The sequence below is a fragment of the Pristiophorus japonicus genome, chromosome 7 (assembly GCF_044704955.1).
Source record: "Pristiophorus japonicus isolate sPriJap1 chromosome 7, sPriJap1.hap1, whole genome shotgun sequence".
Lineage (NCBI taxonomy): Eukaryota > Metazoa > Chordata > Chondrichthyes > Pristiophoridae > Pristiophorus > Pristiophorus japonicus.
This window is the reverse complement of record NC_091983.1, coordinates 195,957,707-195,975,935: the sequence shown is the minus strand read 5'-3', so window position 1 is coordinate 195,975,935 and position 18,229 is coordinate 195,957,707. Positions and strand designations below refer to the sequence as shown.

At 41.8% G+C, this 18,229-nt stretch overlaps 2 protein-coding genes across 2 annotated transcripts in view; one reads left to right on the top strand and one right to left on the bottom strand.

The window, feature by feature from the left end:
- The window catches only part of cdc40 (cell division cycle 40 homolog (S. cerevisiae)), a 177,475-nt gene extending 173,003 nt beyond the window's left edge, over positions 1-4,472 (bottom strand). Inside the window, exons 1-2 of the mRNA XM_070885677.1 lie at positions 4,055-4,472; positions 646-732 (exon numbers count right to left, since the gene is read on the bottom strand). Of these exons, the coding sequence (XP_070741778.1) occupies positions 646-732; positions 4,055-4,243 (276 nt within the window). The 5' untranslated portion in view covers positions 4,244-4,472. The remainder of the gene's footprint in view (positions 1-645; positions 733-4,054) is intronic.
- A 122-nt stretch (positions 4,473-4,594) lies between these two features.
- The window catches only part of wasf1 (WASP family member 1), a 91,604-nt gene continuing 77,969 nt past the window's right edge, over positions 4,595-18,229 (top strand). Inside the window, exon 1 of the mRNA XM_070884246.1 lies at positions 4,595-5,102. The gene's annotated coding sequence lies outside the window, so the exon portion shown is untranslated. The remainder of the gene's footprint in view (positions 5,103-18,229) is intronic.

Below are 18,229 nucleotides of genomic sequence, written 5' to 3'. Positions count from 1 at the left end.
CCTTCAACAATTCACCACAACTTTCTATCCCTTAGCCAATTTTGTATCCCTGCTGCTACTGCCACTTTTATCACATGGACTTCAATTTTGCTAACAATCCTAATATGTGGTATTTTATCAAACACCTTTTGAAAGTCCATATACACAGCATCAACTGCATTGCCCTCATCCACCTTCTGTTACCTCATCAAAAAGGCACAGATGTGCCTTTTGAGTGCTGAATGTCTTTTGGAACTTGCACATTTTGTTAACTGCCAAAAATTAATTTCCTAGATCGATAAACTGCTGAGGTAATGGTGCAGAAGCCATTGATGGAGATGCACTGGCTATGATCAGATATTTAAGAGTGGAACCAAGCGAGCGGGGGCCCACTGAACTGGACAATAGAGGAAATGTGTTGCAGAAAGATGGTGTGGAGTGGGGGCGGGCGGGAGGTCACACCTCACAGAAACCAAGCATTTTTCATGCCATGTCAATGCACAAGTTTTTTCAAGTTCCACACCTAACTTTACTAACTGAGACATTTGATGTGGAAGTCCCATTTATGGCAATGCCTGTTTTAATCACAGGCTCACTGCTGAACATGCAATTATGTACAGACAGGATTAGAGAAGCTTCCAAGTATGTATCTATAAAGCTTCTTACCTCTGGTGCAAACATAGTTTCATATGATGGATTGAACATGACTTCCTTCAGTAATGGGTCAAGGTGAACCCCTGCTTCCACATCTTCCTAGAAGTAAGGAAACACAGGATTCAGAATGTTTCAGCATAGTTGCAGGCGAAACATGCATCATATTCTTTATAGTTATTCCGGCCTATCCTGGCCTTTATACTATATTGTGCAAGCATTATATATATTTAAGCTAACCCCTCTATTCAGCCATAAAACCCATTCCTCAATATACTACCTTTTTCCCTTACTAAATACTTAATTGTTACCTTTTCCATCTCCTGTTAAAGATTTCCTATCACCGATCTACAGCTATACGAGACAATGTTTCCTTCCATTTAATCTGGTCACTTCCTCTTTTCCCCACTGTTCTTCTCCTTTATACTTTTCTACTGAACCTAATTATATTGTGGTCACTGCTTCCCAAAATGTTTCCCTACTTTTAGGTCACCTATTTGTTTGGCCTAATTTACCAAAACCAGGCCAAGTAGTGCTTCCAACTTCCGTGATCGAGTGGTGAGCCTTGACGCACAAGCAAGTTGAATGAAGGTAGTTTCAGATTCAAGATACATATACATACACACAAACAAATTGAATTACCTGGACGACCAGTCCTGTTAGGCATGCCAATTGGTTCTCGATAATTATGTGACTAATAGTATACTAGGGACCGTGTTCTCCTGCTCCTAACCATGGACTTCCCCCACCCCCTCTATAGTTATCTTCACTGCTTTCTCCAAACCTCGGATTCTGTGCTCCCCAACTAAGCCTTTGACTATCCAGTCCATCCTTCCGTTTATTGAATCGCGTGGCATAGATGATAGACAATTCTACCAAATTTGAGGCATCAACGTTGCCCAAAAGTCCAGTCCAACTCTGAAGAGGACATTGAGGTTCTCCCACAATCCCAGCTCACTTTCACTGAGCAGCCACACCATCAGTCACTCAACCAAGCCCGACTTCATTATTCCTAGTCAGTCAGTTGTGAGGATTTATTTAAAATGTGGAAATCTGGGATTAAAGTTAACATGAGAAAGAAAAGCATATTATATCAAACAGCAAAATGCATTGATTCCATGAAATTTTTCCAAAAACCATGTTGCATTTAACAGAGCTATCAAAGTGGATGTGTATGTGTGTGGGGGGCAGGGGTGAGAAAGAGCCCTAAACAAATTTCCTTCTTAAATATTAATTTTCAAGTGTCAACTAAAATCTAATTACAATAAAAACAGCATCAACTGTCATTTCGCAGGTTATTAAAGTAGGCTAAATGCTCCTTCTAAATATGTATATATAGAAATTGCTTTTAAGCAGCTAACATAAAAGAGAATCCAAAAGTCTTCTATAGGCATATGCATAGTAAACAGGTAGTAAGAAGAAGTGGGGCCGATTAGGGACCAAAAGGGAGACCTACACTTGGAGGCAGAGATCCTAAATGAGCACAGGTTGAACCTCTCTGATCTGGGACTCTCTCGTCCAGAACCATCCGTGGTTCAGCATCTGTGACAGAACTGCCACTTTCCTGGGCCTGGGCTTGGAGCTCACTGTTAAGTCCTCCCGTGACGCTCAGCATCTCACTCTGCTTCCTCATTGTGGAACTTGACGGCACAGTGAAGGGTCATCAGACCTGAGACAGGCAGAGAAATGACCAATCACCAACATTCCCTGCCTCTCCTCCCTCACTCAGCGATCACCAGCAATGACCACCCGTGGTTCTAAAAATTCTCTGTTTCGGCACCGGTGAGGTCCCGAACCAGAGAAGTTCAACCTGTACTTTGCATCTATCTTTACCAAGGAAAGAGGTGGTAGTTGAGATACTCGAAGGGATTAAAAAAATCGATAAAGAGGCTATACTTAAAAGTAGATAAGTCACCAGGACCAGCTAGGATGTGTACCAGATGTGGGATGGCAGCATTGCACTGCGCGGCTGCACGCGGGCATATCCTGACCATGCAGCAGCTCCTGAGCTCTGGTGGAAGCACAGAGGTGTCTGATACAAGAAGCTGGACCTCACTGCACTGGGCAGCTGTGGGTGACCAGCCATATATAATCCAGCTCTTGCTCGCTGAAGGAGCTTCAATTCATTGCAGCACGTGTGGCAACATGACAGCATTGCATTTAGCTGTGGAGGTTGGAAGCAGAGAGGTCATTCAACTCTTACTGGAAAACGGAGCTGGCATCAATACTGAAGATGACGTGGGAAGGATGTGAGATGCTAAAGGAAGTAAAGGTGGAAATTCCTGAGGTACTGGCCATAATCTTCCAATCCTTCTTGAATACAGGGCTGGTACCAGAGGACTGGAGAATTGCAAATGTTACACCCTTGTTCAAAAAAGGGTGCAAGGATAAACCCAGTAACTACAGGCTAGTTTAAGGCATTTGATAAAGTGATACATTTTGATAGGAAGATTGAAGAGAGGCAATTTAAACTAAAGGGTACAATTCTAAAGGAGGTGCATGAATAGAGATACCTGGGGGTATATGTGCACAAATCATTGAAGGTGGTAGGCCAGGTTGAGAAAGCGGTTAAAAAAGCATATGGGATCCTGGGCTTCATAAATAGAGGGATGGGGGCTGAAATTACCCCCTTTTTAAAGAGCTGTTACCACCTTAAAGAGGGTGCAGAAAAGATTTACAAGAATGGTTCCAGGGATGAGGGACTTCAGCTACGTGGATAGACTGGAGAAGCTCGAGTTGTTCTCCGTAGAGCAGAGGTTGAGAGGAGATTTGATAGTGATGTTCAAAATCTAGACAAATTAGATGGAGAGAGACTGATCCCATTGGCAGAAGAGTGGAGAACCAGAGGACAGATTTAAAATGATTGGCAGAAGAACCAAAGGCGACACAAGGAAAAACTTTTTAAACGCAGCGCGTGGCTAGGATCTGGAATTCACTGCCCGAAAGGGTGGTGGAGGCAGATTCAATTGTGGGTTTCAAAAGGGAATTGAATAAGTATCTGAAGGGATAAAATATTGCAGGACTACTGGGAAAAGGAGTAGGACTAGCTGAAGTGCTCTTGCCGAATGGCCTCCTTCTGTGCTGTAACCATTCTATGATTAAGGTTTTGCCTCTGGAGGAGCGAGGCAAGTGTGCAAGTCCATAATCTAGTTAAAATGCCCCCTAAAGAGTTGTCATCTTTATCAAATGCGACGGTACTTCAGCCCATTATCAAGGGTAGGATTTAAAGCCTAGTTAGGTTTTGTCCAGTGTTATAGGGACATAAATAATCAGCCATTGGCATAGCAGAGTCACATCAATTCGACAGGTTTTGCCGTAGCAAGCCCATTGAGCCTTGCTGTAAGGATACCCCATGTTTGCGTGATTCCCTGATAGACAGACCCATGTGCAGTGCTGACCCAGGCCAAGGCCTGCCGACACCCACCTTCACAGCAACCTCGGGCGCGGAGTTTAAAGCGAGCGATTCTTGAAGACGTGACAATGATTTTCCAGGATCAAGAAGGTGTAAATGAGCCACGGCGTCCTCGCTGGGAACCTCTCTGCACTCCCCATCCGAGTCATTCCCACTTTCGCTGCCGCTGCCGTAGGAAGCCAGAGCGGCGATCGCAGACATTTTAGATCCCGCTTGGTAAATAACGCGTCCTTACAGATCGCCAAAACTTGAGGAACTTCGGGTTAAAGTCGAACGGCAAAGGACAGCGGCCTCATCGCGGTGGCTTCGCTTTTAAATTCTGCGTATTTTTAACGACTGAATCTTGTACTACCTTGGATTTCGGTGAAGTTTTTTATGTTTTTATTTACAACACACCTGCCAGGCCCAGGCTCAAGCGTGGCCCGCCTCCGCGAAGCTGATTGGCGCGCCGGGAACAAAATGGGCGTGTCCAGCCGGGCCCGTTATCCGCTTTCTATAGGCCCACTGGCTTGTCGCTCACCTGACGTCACAAAGCTTTCCACCTTCCACTGGGCAGTTCCACAACATCGAACCGTGAGCCGCCGGCTTGTGCCATTGTGCGAACTCGGTGCAGGAATGTCCGCTGCTTTTCCACCGAGAAACGCAGCCGAAATCTAAAGCGCCGGGACCACATGCCGTGAGCGCTTTCAAAATCGATGGAAGCCGTCTCGTTTGGAACTCGAAACGGCCAGGATTTGCGGCGCGGCAGACCAGCGGGTTTCTTGGCGGTCGGCTCGATGTTCCCTCTGCGTGCGCCTGACGTGCGCCATTCCCGCTGAAGCCGTGCGGTGTTGTTATCGAGACCGATGAAAACTTGGGGCGTCAGAGTGAGAGCGATGTGAGAAGCGGACCGGTTAGAGGCAACATCTCACACGGCGGCTGCCGGACAATGAAGTCGTTATTCTCCAACTGAAAAACGTTTCTTTTCATTTTAAATATATATATACACACGCCGGGAAATTATTATCTGGGAAAGAAAAATCAAACCTCCTCGAGCTGCTAAGAGTTTACGCCGAACGGGGTACGTAATTGTAATCTCGAGTGAATGAAATGTCGGGCTTCTTTATTTATTGATGCAGTGTATTGTGTGTGTAAAAGCAATCGGCTAATAGCGAGTGACGATGTTTTGCCATCGTTTCCCTGCCTGCATGCTCCCCTTTCGGGAAACCCCACACACTCTCTCCCGTCACCCACTCCCCTCGCTCCCATCTCTCCCTCCCTCCCATCTCTTTCTCCTCTGGCCGAGGCCCCGGCAGGTAGAGATCGCTGCGATCTTACCTGGGCTTCTCGTCCCCAGTCTCTCAGTCTCTGCTACATCCAGGAGTCTTTGAGCTTTCACCCCAAGTACTAACTCTCCTTGCACACACTTAAGGTCGTGGATTTGGAAGCGAGGATCCTCCTCCCCTCTCTTTAAAAACAATCATGGATTTTAAATGGTTTTGGGGAGCCGAAGGTATCCCATCTATCCATCCCCGCAATTTCCACAGCAAACTGGTTTTTGGGGGGGGGGAAGAGAATTATTTTATACAGGTCACAATTACTGCAAGGTGCCACCATCAACTGATCGTTGGCACGGTTGTGTATTTTATAAACTATTTGTGCAGCACACGCGTCTGTTTTCTCCCCCTCCCATCAGTATAAAGTTTTTAACGCTATGCATCGACAGTAGTTCATGTCCACAGATGCGGTGCAGTCGCATCCCTGATCATAACGAGTCGTGGCTATTTTATGCTACATCCCAATCAAATTCGTTGAATGAAAAACGTGCTGATTATCTGACATTTGTTCCAATGAGTGGGAATACTAACGAGCAACTTTATGGCCGGTTCTTCTCTCCCGTCCGACCTAATGCACAAAACGCGATTCATTGCTCTTTGGGCTTCTGCTTTAAACCCTGCCGCCCGCAGTACTCGATTCCCACGCCAGAGGTTGATCGCAGACCTGAGCTCCTGTGTATTTATCTCAACTTCAGTACATCCACACTCGTCCTGCCTCCATCTGAAGTCTCAATATTTTGAAGAAAAGAAACAAAGATGGATCGGGAGGTGGGGCGGGTGATTCCCTGACTTGTGCAGTTCCGCTAGAAGCGAATGGAGCAGAAAGCTGTCTCAATTTGAGGAAGAACTTAAAAAGCACAATGTATTGCTTTGGGTCTTTGTTTACTGTGTTTACGTACGGAAGGAATGTCTGCTTTTCAGAGCCGAGCTGGATTTGCAAACGACTTTTAAATGTGTACCTGTGATGATTTTAAAAAGCGATTTCCAGATCCAAGTAACTTACCGGCAAAATAATTCTGTTCTTGAGAAATCATTTTCCTAGTATAAATTTCCATGCACTTCGGGGGAGGGGGGGGGGGGGGGGAAAGGGAGGAGGAGGCGGCAACTCTTCCAGACTTATAGCTTCAAATGCTTTTGAAGATTGCCATATTGGGTTTAGTCCTGTTTCGTAACTTGCACCACACATCAAAATCAGCATGATTTCTTGTGTTTTTATTTTATTTTTTGTAAAGTTCAAAATGTTCTTGAGGTCGAAATACAACCCTTTTTTTCTGCTAATTGGGTGGAATTTCAACAACAACCTGCTTTTATAAAGCATCTTTTAACAGTGAAACCTCCCAAGGCACTTTGCAGGAGCATTATCAGATACAAGTGGACACTGAGCCATATTGGGACAGATAACCAAAAGCTTGGTCAAAGAGGTAGCTTCAGGAGCATCTTAAAGGAGGCTAGAGAGGGGGGTGGAGAGAGAGAGACGTAGAGGTTTAGGAAGGAATTGCAGAGCCGAAGACCTAGATAGTTGAAGGCATGACCACCAACAATGGGGTGAAGAAACCGGGGATGCACAAGAGGCCAGAATTGGAGGAATGCAGTGTTCTCAGGGTTGTAGGACTGGAGGAGGTTATAGAGATGGATGGACAAAGCTATGGAGGGACTTGAACACCAGGATGAGAATTTTAAATTTGAGATGTTGTTGGACCTTGAGGCCAACTCAAGTTTATGAGCTCGGCCAGCCGGGAGCAAGTTTCAAGTGATCCACCTATCATGTATGCAAAATAGGTACAACATGTTTAAGACTATTCAATTGTGGAAGTTTAAACAATTTTACCGGACTAATACTAAAGCTGTAAAAATGTATTGAAGGAAATAAAAAATACAATGCAGGTCTCAGTGAGGATAACTTTTTTAAAAACTACAATAAAACACCAGAAAAATGACTTTTCTGCAACACCTGAATTCTGTGCTTATATTTATAGCCATTTTGAACCAGCATAGTTGCAGGAAATTTGCATATAAAGCTTTTGCATGTGTGTGACGGCTTTATACTGAGCCGAGATGTATTCAGGCATAAAGAACACTAGACGGGCATAAAAAAATCGAGGAAATTCAAGTGTGGCATTTTTACAATCTTTTAAGGCGGGTATTTGCTTTATGGGTGGTTCAGTTATTTGGCTGTAGTAGATTAGAGATGGGGTGTGGCAAGGGCATAGAGGGATTTGAAAACCACAATTTGAATTTTAAAATCGAGGAGTTGTTTAACCGGGATCCGATGAAAGTCAGCGAGCGCAGAGGTGATGGGTGAATGGGACTTGGTGCGAGTTAGGATACAGGCAGCAGAGTTTTGGATGATTATGTTTACAGATGGTAGAATGTGGGAGGCTGGCCAGGAGGTTGGAATAGTCATGTCTAGAGCAATAAAGGCACGGAAGAGGGTTTCAGCAGCAGATGAATTGAGGCACGGGTGGAGTCGGGCGATGTTACAGAGATAGAAATAGGCGGTCTTAGTGATGGCGTGGATATGTGGTTGGAAGCTCATCATTGAGTCATGTATGTCACCAAGGTTGCAAATAGTCTGGTTCCGCCTCAGGCAGTTGCTAGAGAGAGGGATGAAGTCAGTGGCTAGGAAATGGAGTCTGTGGCAGGGACCGAAGACAATGGCTTTGTTCTTCACAATATTTAGTTGGAGGAAATTTTTGCTTATCTTATACGGGATGACGAGCATGCAGTGTGACCATTTAGAGACAGTGGAGAGGCCGTGAGAGGTGGCAGTGAGGTAGAGCTGGATGTTGTCAATGTACATGTGGAAATTGACACAGTTTTCGGATGATGTCGCCGAGGGCAGCATGTAGATGAGAAATAGGAGGAGGGGCCAAAAGTTATATCCTTGGGGGATTCCAGAGGTAATGGTCTGGAACAGAGTGAAAGCTATTTATAGAATCATAAAAATTTACAGCATGGAAAGAGGCTACTTTGGCCCATCATGTCCGTGCTAGCCGACCAAGAGCTATCCAGCCTAATCCCACTTTCCAGCTCTTGGACTGTAGCCCTGTAAGTTATGGCACTTTAAGTGCACATCCAAGTATCTTTTAAATGTGGTGAGGCTTTCTGCCTCTACCACCCTTTCAGGCAGTGAGCTCCAGACCCCCAACACCCTCAAGGTGAAGACATTTCCCCTTGTATCTCCTCTAAACTCTTTCTCCGCTCGCCCCACAATTACTTTAAATCAATGCTCTCTGGTTGTTGACCCCTCTGCCAAGGGAAACGGGTCCTTCCTATCCACTCTATCCAGGCCCCTCATAATTTTATACACCTTAATCAGGTCTCCCCTCAGCCTGCTCTGTTCCAACGAAAACAAACCCAGCATCTCCAATCTTTCCCCATAGCCAAAAATCTCCAGTCTGGGCAACATTTCTTGTAAATCTCCTCTGCACCCTTTCCAGTGAAATCACATCTTTCCTGTAATGTGGTGACCAGAACTGCACACAATACTCCAGCTGCGGCCTAACCAGTGTTTTATACAGTTCAAACATAACGTTCTTGTTCTTGTATTCCATGCCTCGATTAATAAAGGCAAGTGTTCCAAATGCCGCCTTAACCACCTTTATCTACCTGGCCTGCTACTTCCAGGGATCTGTGGACCTGCACTCCAAGGTCCCTTTGTTCCTCCACACTTTTCAGTGTCGTACCATTTAATGTGTATTCCCTTGCCTTGTTAGACCTCCCCATCTGCAGTACCTCACACTTGTCCGGATTGAATTTCATTTGCCACTGTTCTGCTCACCTGACCAGTACATTGATATCTTCCTGCAGTCCGCAGCTTTATTCTTCATTATCAACCACGCAACATATTTTAGTGTCATCTGCAAACTTCTTAATCATATCCCCAACATTCAAGTCCAAGTCATTGATATATACCACAAAAAACAAGTGATCCAGCACTGTGGAACCCCACTGGATACAGCGTCCCAGTCACAAAAACACCCATCAACCATTACCCTTTGCTTCCTGCCTCTTGACCCAATTTTGGATCCAACTTGACACTTTGCCCTGGATCCCATGGCCTTTTACTTTAGTGACCAGTCGGTCATGTGGGACCTTATCAAAAGCTTTGCTAAAATCCATATACACTACATCATACATTGCCGGTGATTCTCTGGCTACAACTGGATAAAAAATCTGATGCAGGAAGAATTCTTCGTCTATAATCTATGGCACAAAGCAAAATTTTGCTGTACTTGTTTTGTTATACCATATAACAGTGGCAAAAAATCATCTTCAAAAGCAGTTGTTTTAATATTACCTATTTCATTATCTTGCTATTTGACCTGGAAATATACAAATTAAGATACCATAAACAAAGGTGTTTGATATTTATATTGAATGAATGAGGCTGTCTATTTGACATTGATAAATTAGCTGTGGCTTTTCTGAATTTGAGCAGATCATTATTTATCATGAAAGGGCAATGCATATACTTTTATCAGTACATTTGCAATTCAGATGCAGTATCATAAATAAATATTTTATCTGGCATCTTGAGTGTATGTAGGTAATTTGCTGGAAGTGGCAAATATGAAATGATGCAATTTATTGTATTAGATGGTTTATTTAAATCAAAGACCAAGTTTATTGTAATATTTAATAGTAGTTGGGGCATTGTCAATTAATGACAAATGTTAATTTTTTTTAAATTGTGAATATGTTCAGTAATTATTCTAAGCCGTCATCTTAAGTCACATGAGGATTGTAGAAGGAGGACAAGGTCACGTACTGTACTTTTTGTGAAGCAACGCCATGGGCAATAATGGCTTTGCTTGTCATAGAAAGTTAAATCGCTGACCAGATGATAAATGAAAATGACACACAACTTTCAACCCAATGAGTTAATGATGTGACTTCTATTCAGAAAGCGGTTCTCTCTTTCTCCAGCCTTTTTCTCACTAAGGCTACTGTTCCAAACAGGGTTTTTTGTTCATGCATTCTTTGGTTCCATGGCATCAGGTGTTCCCATAAGCAAATCCCACATTTTTCACTTTCCAGAGTTGACCCCTGCAACTAAATGTCTACTTGTATGTTAGTCTAACCAAGAGGGATGTAGCCATGCATTCATTGCTCTTGACATACAAACTCGCAAATGCTTTCACATGCATTTCTCCAATTTTACCATCAGAGGAAATTATGAATACTCTGGTAAGACAAGTTCAATGACCAATCAAGAAGCTGGTTTAGTTTTGACGAATACATATGACTGACTAGAAGTAGCAATTCCAGACTTTTTAAAACTTCTCTGATAACCGTTCCCTCAACACACACAACCTTCAAAAGGTACGACTCTATCCTGAGTAGCAGAAGGAATATTCACTTTTTCTTTTATTTCCTTTCGGGTCAGCTTCTAACTGGGAAAACTTGTCTGCTGTGCAGTGTCTTAATTTCCAACTCTGGACAAGATCTGCCTTCTTGCAGCTTTTGTTAGACCTGGCTGATCCTGAACATGGGTTCTGCTCTCCTTTTCTGTTAATTCTGACCCTAGGAAGTGGAGTGTCACCAGTCTACTCTGACACTCCTGTTGAGCTCAAATAAACCAAGTTATCACAACCAGAGTAGTTGTGAATGAACGATCAGTGAAATGTCCAAACTAACTTTCACTGCCTGAAGCGCACTGATTCTGACACCCTGTTTGAATACTCCATAAGAACATAAGAAATAGGCGCAGGTGTAAGCCATACGGCCCCTCGAGCCTGCTCCGCCATTGAATACGATCACGGCTGATCCGATCATAGACTCGGGTCCACTTCTGGATTCCCATCCCCCTGCCCTGATGTTATATGAACTTAACCCATTGAGTGCTGTTTAATCCAACAGCAGCATATAGTCAGAAACTCTGTCAAGTTTAATCTATAATTTTTGCAATTTGACCTTTGGGTTTTCTGCCATTGGCCTACCACTTAAAGCCCCTTCATACTGGACTTGTTATTGTGTACTGAATGATTTATAGGTTCAACAGTGTAATCAAAATATAACCCGTATTATGTAAGTAAAAAAGGCTTTATGATCTTGGGCATTTTTTTTCTTTCCCTGATAAAATGGGAATTATGTTTTAGAATTTAGAAATGTATATTGTAGTATAAATATCTCCAAGGATGTTTAGCCATCTCCTGAATGTGGAATCAAAGTTTCCCTTTTTCTTTCTATGTTCTCCTAGATTTGGCAATTGACAATTTCAAGGATGTTATTTTAAATCCCAGCACCACTCTCTCTCATATAAATTAATTAAAAGTAATAATTTTTCACCAAAGGAAGTGCAGGAATTTGTTAATTGTATAGTAGCTTAGTTTGTTTCTGCTGTAAAGTAATGTAGTACTTTGATCAGTCTTTGCTTTCTACTATCAGAAATGTCAGCTTGTCTCAATTAGTAGCACTCTTGCATCTGAAACAGAAAGTTTTGTGTTAAAGTCCCAGGATTTCAGTACATAATCTTAAGTTGGTACTCCAGTGCAATACTGAGGAACTGCTGCACTGTCAAAATTGCCATCTTTCAGGTGAGTCATTAATCCTGTCTGCTTATCCTCGTGCTGCTTGCCCACGTGGGGAGTATCTGCCTGTTTACGTGAAAGAGCACAGCGAGAGCAAAAAGAAAGCTAAGACCATCGCCTTATTTGAAGAACAGCGAGTATGCCTGGTGCTGTTAGTGAGATGTTGCTATGCAAAAATTGGCTGCAGTGTTTACCTACATAACAACAGTAATTAATTGCTTTTGAAGTGATTTTGGGCCTTCCAAAACATGAAATGGTGCAATGTAAGTAAACTATTTCATTTTGTGCGCTCTATGCTCTCTCGCTCGCTCACTCACATTCTGCCCACCTGCTCTGTGCTCACTGTGCACACTCTCTCTTCTTCCCCCACCCCCCCCCCCCTCCCCGTGCGTACTTTCTTCTCTCTCCCCTGCGCGTTCTCCTTCTACCCTCCCTTCCCCATCGCATTTGCCTCCTTACCTGCTCCTCCACATTATTTCCATTGCCCCCACTCTCTAGTTCTTGGCCCAAAAATTTCTAATTGGTCACGAGTATTGGTGTGCAATGCCCCATATGATTGACTAGTATATTAATACTTTTTGTTTGCCAGTCTGATTATAAGCATTTTTTTTTTTACCCCTGACTGATCAGACTTGTGCAGTGAGATTTCATTCCTTGTTGCGGGGGGGGGGGGGGGGGGGGTTGCTGAGATCTGTCCTAGTGCTACTAAATAAGGTGTACAATACATACAGGAATCTTGAGTTCTTTTTGAATATTGAATGTTTGAGGATTTTGGAATATTCACAGGTTATCTGTTGCAATAAATTTTCTTGTTATAGTGGATTTACATTTCTCATTGTTATAACTGATAAATGTATGAACCGAACCAGTATTCGAAGAAATCGTACATTTGTAATTGGGGTTGAGGTTATGATGTGAAGATTTCACAGTCCCGTGGTTTTGCCATGATTATATAAAATGTAAACTCTTTCATTTTGTGTGATGTCTCTTGCTCTCATTCTGCCCACCCGCCCCTCTGCCGTCTGTGTGCATGTTCTTCCCTCCTTCTCTTCTCCCCCCCTCCCCCCCCCCCCCCACCATGTGCACTTTCTTTTCTCTTTCCCCCTCACCTTTTCTCTTTTCTCTTTCCTTCTCCTGTCTCCTCCCCTTCATATTTGACTCTTTTCCTGCTCCTCCGCATTAGTGATTATCATCACTGTATGTTAACATGCTGTTAAACTAAATATTAGTTTTGATTTATCTTATTACATTACAAACAAAATTTAGTCATCTGATATTAAAAAATGGTTTGAGTATCGGGCAAAGATATCAAAACATTTTGAAATGATTTAGTTTAAGTATTAATTAATTATGATATTGGGAAGTGAGACCTGACGTGGATTAATTGTGTTTCAAACATTAAAACTGGTGTCGAGTAGCAATTTGACAATCCTATTAATCATGCTGTGTGTAATTTGCTGTTTTTGTTTAGGTGTGTGTGGAATGAAAAGTATATGCTCCTGTGTGTGCTCATCAAGCAAACTATACCCGTATCATTTATACTCTGTAGTCTCCTTATGTGATGTTTAACATTAATCTTGGAAACTTGTGCTTCAAATAAAATTTAAAATTGAGTATGTTTTACTTGGATCCGCTCACGCCTATTGGGTTCTTCTTGAGAAAACACATTTAATGTGATATCCTCTCAAAACAATCTGTGCCTTAATTCGTGCATTCATTAATTTCAATGAACTGCAGCTAATTTAAAAGTGGATGTTGAAGAAATTAGTTCAAATTATTATGAGCTCGTTTAATTTTTTGAGAACTTATTTTTACCTGCCAGCTTGACTCAGTTGACGACACTGTTGCTTTTGAGTCCTAAATTTGTGTGTTTGAGCTTTATTACAGATTTGAACACATAACTGACGGAAACCAAGTCCCCATCCAACTACTCCGATGGGTGTAAAATGTACCGTAGCACTAATTGAAGAAGAGTAGGGAGTAAATGTCCAGCCCAACATTTATTCCACAACCAACACCACTAAAAATGATTATTACTTTCAAATTAGCTGCAATTTATTGAAATTAACAAACACATAGGCATTTATATTTACAGAAAATTGTAAGCTAAGGATTCTCTCAAGGTTGAAGTATATCAAAATATGTGTATTTAACCTCTTTAAAAAAATAGACTGATCTTCCATTTATTTTGGCTATTGCTCCTTTGTTCATGATTTTCTCAGTTGAACTCTGGTAACCTTTTATCTTAGTTATAATAGCTCTATATAGTTGGAAACAAACGATGATTCTAATACAAAAATGAGTTGTCACAAACACATCCATACAATATCATAGATAATATCATATGATTAGTTGCAATCCAATGATGTGTAACAATCTATTAGGGCTATCACAAAATAAGAATGATGAGTAAAATTGTGTCTTGGATCAGATTTATTTTTTGGATTAGGTTTATTGAATATTATAAAAGAAAAAAAATAAGAGACCACAGGCAGGTGCATTTTTAATATCTTCCAAGACATAATTTTGTGTGGAAAAGCCCCCTTCCCCCCCAGCAACCAAAGAAACTCTTAATTGCTTTACTTGAATGTGTGGTTTTCCCGTTTTAGTTTACTTTTGCTGCAGTGAGGTTAAACCATTTTAGACAGAGGCATTTTGTGAAATATACTACTCTTAAAATTGTTATCTCCAGACATTACATGTTTTGACTTGGGGATTGATTGTTCATCTTTTATATTTGAAAGAAATGGTTAAATGTTCTTGTCATTAGAAGTAGAATGTGATAGATGCAAGAGAACTATACTTCAATTGTGTTGGGGTAGATGGCCTTTCTAAGGGCCACAGTTGCTTCCTATGCATACTTGATCCAAGCAACATTATAATTCAGCATGGAAAACTAATTTAGCAAATCCGTTTATACTTACTTGGATGATATGGAGTTAATGATGCTGGCACAGCAGTTAAGGTGGCATGTTTTATCATTGATATTACTGTGTTTTAAAACAAATGCAAAATATCTCTGACTTGTTACAAGATGATCTCATCATAAAATAAATCTGTACATTTGGATGTTTTTGCATATTACGTGCTCAAATGAATTTTTGTTTTGAGACTTTTTAGTGCAGTTCAATTTAGAAAATGGGAAATGATTTTCTTCTGGGATCAAAAAACTATTTCTCCAGTTTGTTTCCTCTCCTTTACAAAAATATAGTAGCATGCAGTATCTTGTGTTTATGGTACCGAACTGCCAGGCAGATCCAAGGAATCTATCTTGGAGACAAGTAAGGTCTATGCTTGAGTTGATCTTAGCCCAGTCAGGTAGAACAAGTCACCGACCCGGAGTGGAAAAGTTGGAGGGTTGCTGCTGCTGATTGCCATTCTGTGATAGGATCAGGGTTGACTGCTGTACCATTCTCCTCTTTCCATCCATCCATCCATCCATCCCTTCCTCCAGTGGTTGAATTTCACCCATTGATCAATAACCAGTATGAGTCGGCACCTTCTAGAGGAGGGGAGAAAATTGTAGATGGCCAGGAGGATTTTGTATAGCACATGGCAAGAGACTAGATTGATCAACAATAACCAATATGATTGGCACCTTCTAGGGATGGGGAGACAATTGTAGATGGCCAGGAGGATTTTGCAGGAGACCATTGCCTTGTCACTGTGCTGGACCTCCTTAAAATTGTTTCTTTAAATTTGCATAGTTGTCCAGTCTCTAACAACCCAGTGATTAGATATTTCTTGCACTGGTAACATGCTGACTATACTGTAGTCTTCGTAGGTTTACGGGATTTTTCATTTATAAAATGTTTCTATAAGCTCCCAACACTCAAAGGATTTATTGCATGGTGTCCTACCAGTACAAGATTGCTGTCTTGTTACAGTAAATTCTTTAAAATATCATCTAAATAGCATCTTTGGGCATCACGGATGAGATAAGAACCATAAGCCCATTATCCTGATCCCAACAATTACCAATTAATCATGTTTGCAGTGCCCAGAATGCTGCCTGCATATTTCACAATATAGCTTACAAACATATTTATTGTAACAAAAAATATCATATTTTAACTTTAATTTTAGTTGCAGAAATATACTGTTTTGTGAAATTGGAAATACTAAAATTATTCTATAAATGAGGAACTCTTAATTCGCCAGCAGTTAATGTTCTCTTTATGCAGCAAAGTGCATACCTCTAAGATAATTGCAATTTTGTATCAGCACACTTAACAAGAGTATGTGCCTATTATACACACGCAAGGCAGATTTTACTGAAATACAGAAACAGCCCCTCTTTGACGACGTAAAATTGTTTTTCAGTGCCTGATCTTGTCATTGACTACTCCATTGGAATTAAAGTGACAGTGACCGCATGGCTACAAAATTGGTCACGGGACAGAAAGCAGAGTAGTGGTGAATGTTTGTTTGGTTTTCAGACTGGAGGAAAATGTACAGTGGCGTTCCCCAAGTGTTGATATTAGGACCGTAGCTCTCTTTGATATGTATCAATGACCGGGACTTTGGTATACAGGGCATCATTTCAAAGTTTGCAGATGATGCAAAACTCAGAAATGTAGTAAACAATGAGGAGGATATAATAAACTTCAGGAGGACATAGACAGGCTGGTGAAATAGGCAGACACATAGCAGAGGAAACTTAATGCAGGGAAGTGTGAAGTGATACATTTTGGTAAGAAAAATAAGGAGTGGCAATATAAAATAAATGGTACAATTTTAAAGTAGGTGCAGGAACAGAGATACCTGGCAATCCTTGAAGCTGGCTAGACAAGTTGAGAAGGCTGTATTTTTTTAAAGGCATATGGGATCCTTGGCTTTATTAATAGAGCACAAAGGCAAGTAAGTTATGCTAAGCCTTTATAAGACACTGGTTAGGCCTCAACTGGAATATTGTGTTCTGGGCATCACAGTTTTGGAAGAATGTCAAGGCCATGGAGAGGATGCAGAAAAGATTTACTTGAGTGGTACCAGGGATGAGGGACTTCAGTAAAGGAGAACTCCAGCTTCTCCACATAAGAGTTGAGAAGGTTTAGAGAAGATTTGATAGAGCTGTTCAAGTAAATAAGGAGAAACTGTTTCCTGCTAGTAACCAGAGGACACAGATTTAAGATGATTGGCAAAAGAACCAGAGGTGACCTGACATGCACATTTTTTTACTGGGGGAATTATTGTGCACTGAAAGGCACTGCCTGAAAGTGTCTTCAACAGATTACATGGTGGACTGGAAACCGCTACCTGAAGGTAAATCAGTGTCTGAGCAGTGGGAGGCATTCAAGGAGGAGATCTGTAGGGTTCAGGCCAAATATGTGCCCTTAAAGAAAAAGGATGGGAATAACATCTAGAGCCGCCTGGATGTTGAGGGACATACATGGTAGGATAAAGAAAAAAAGGAAGGCTTATGACAGATACTGAGGGCTAAATCTTGAAGAATCTCTGGAGGAGTATAGAAAATCCAGGGGTGAAACTAAAAAGGATATTAGGAAAGCAAAGAAAGAGCATGAAAAAATTTTGGCAAGTGAAATCAAGGAAAACCAAAAGATGTTCTATGAATATATTAAAAGCAAAAGGATAACTAAAGAAAGGGTAGGGCCTATTGGAGACCATGATGGTAATCTGTGGGTGGAGGCGGAAGACCGGGGCGATGCAGACTCCACTATTGTGGTGAAGTATGAAATAAACATAGTGAGAACGGAGGTATTAGCAGCTTTGAAAGTGGATAAGTCGCCAGGCCCGGATGAAATGTATTTCCAGGCTGTTAAGCAAAGCAAAAGAGGGAATAGCAGAGTCTCTGACAGTCATTTTCCAATCCTCTCTGGCACCACACTTGAAGCCAGAGGACTGGACGACTGCTAATGTGGTACCTTTGTTTAAGAAGGGAAAAAGGGATAGATCGAGTAATTACAGGTCAGCCAGCCTAACCTCAGTAGTGGGAAAATTATTGGAAAAAATCCTGAGGGACAGGATAAATCTTCATTTGGAAAGACACGGATTAATCACGGACAGTCAGCATGGATTTGTTAAGGGAAGGTAGTGTCTGACTAACTTGATTGAATTTTTCGAGGAGGTAACCAGGAGGGTCGATGAAGGCAAAGCGTATGGTGTAATATATGGATTTTAGCAAAGCTTTTGATGTCCCACATGGCAGACTGGTCACAAAAGTAAAATCCCATGGGATCCAGGGCAAAGTGGCATAAGAACATAAGAAATAGGAGCAGGAGTGGGCCATTTGACCCCTCGACCCTGCCCCACCATTCAATAAGATCATGGCTGATCTGATCCCAAAGCAAGTGCTCTACTCTGAATTCCTTCATGGCAAA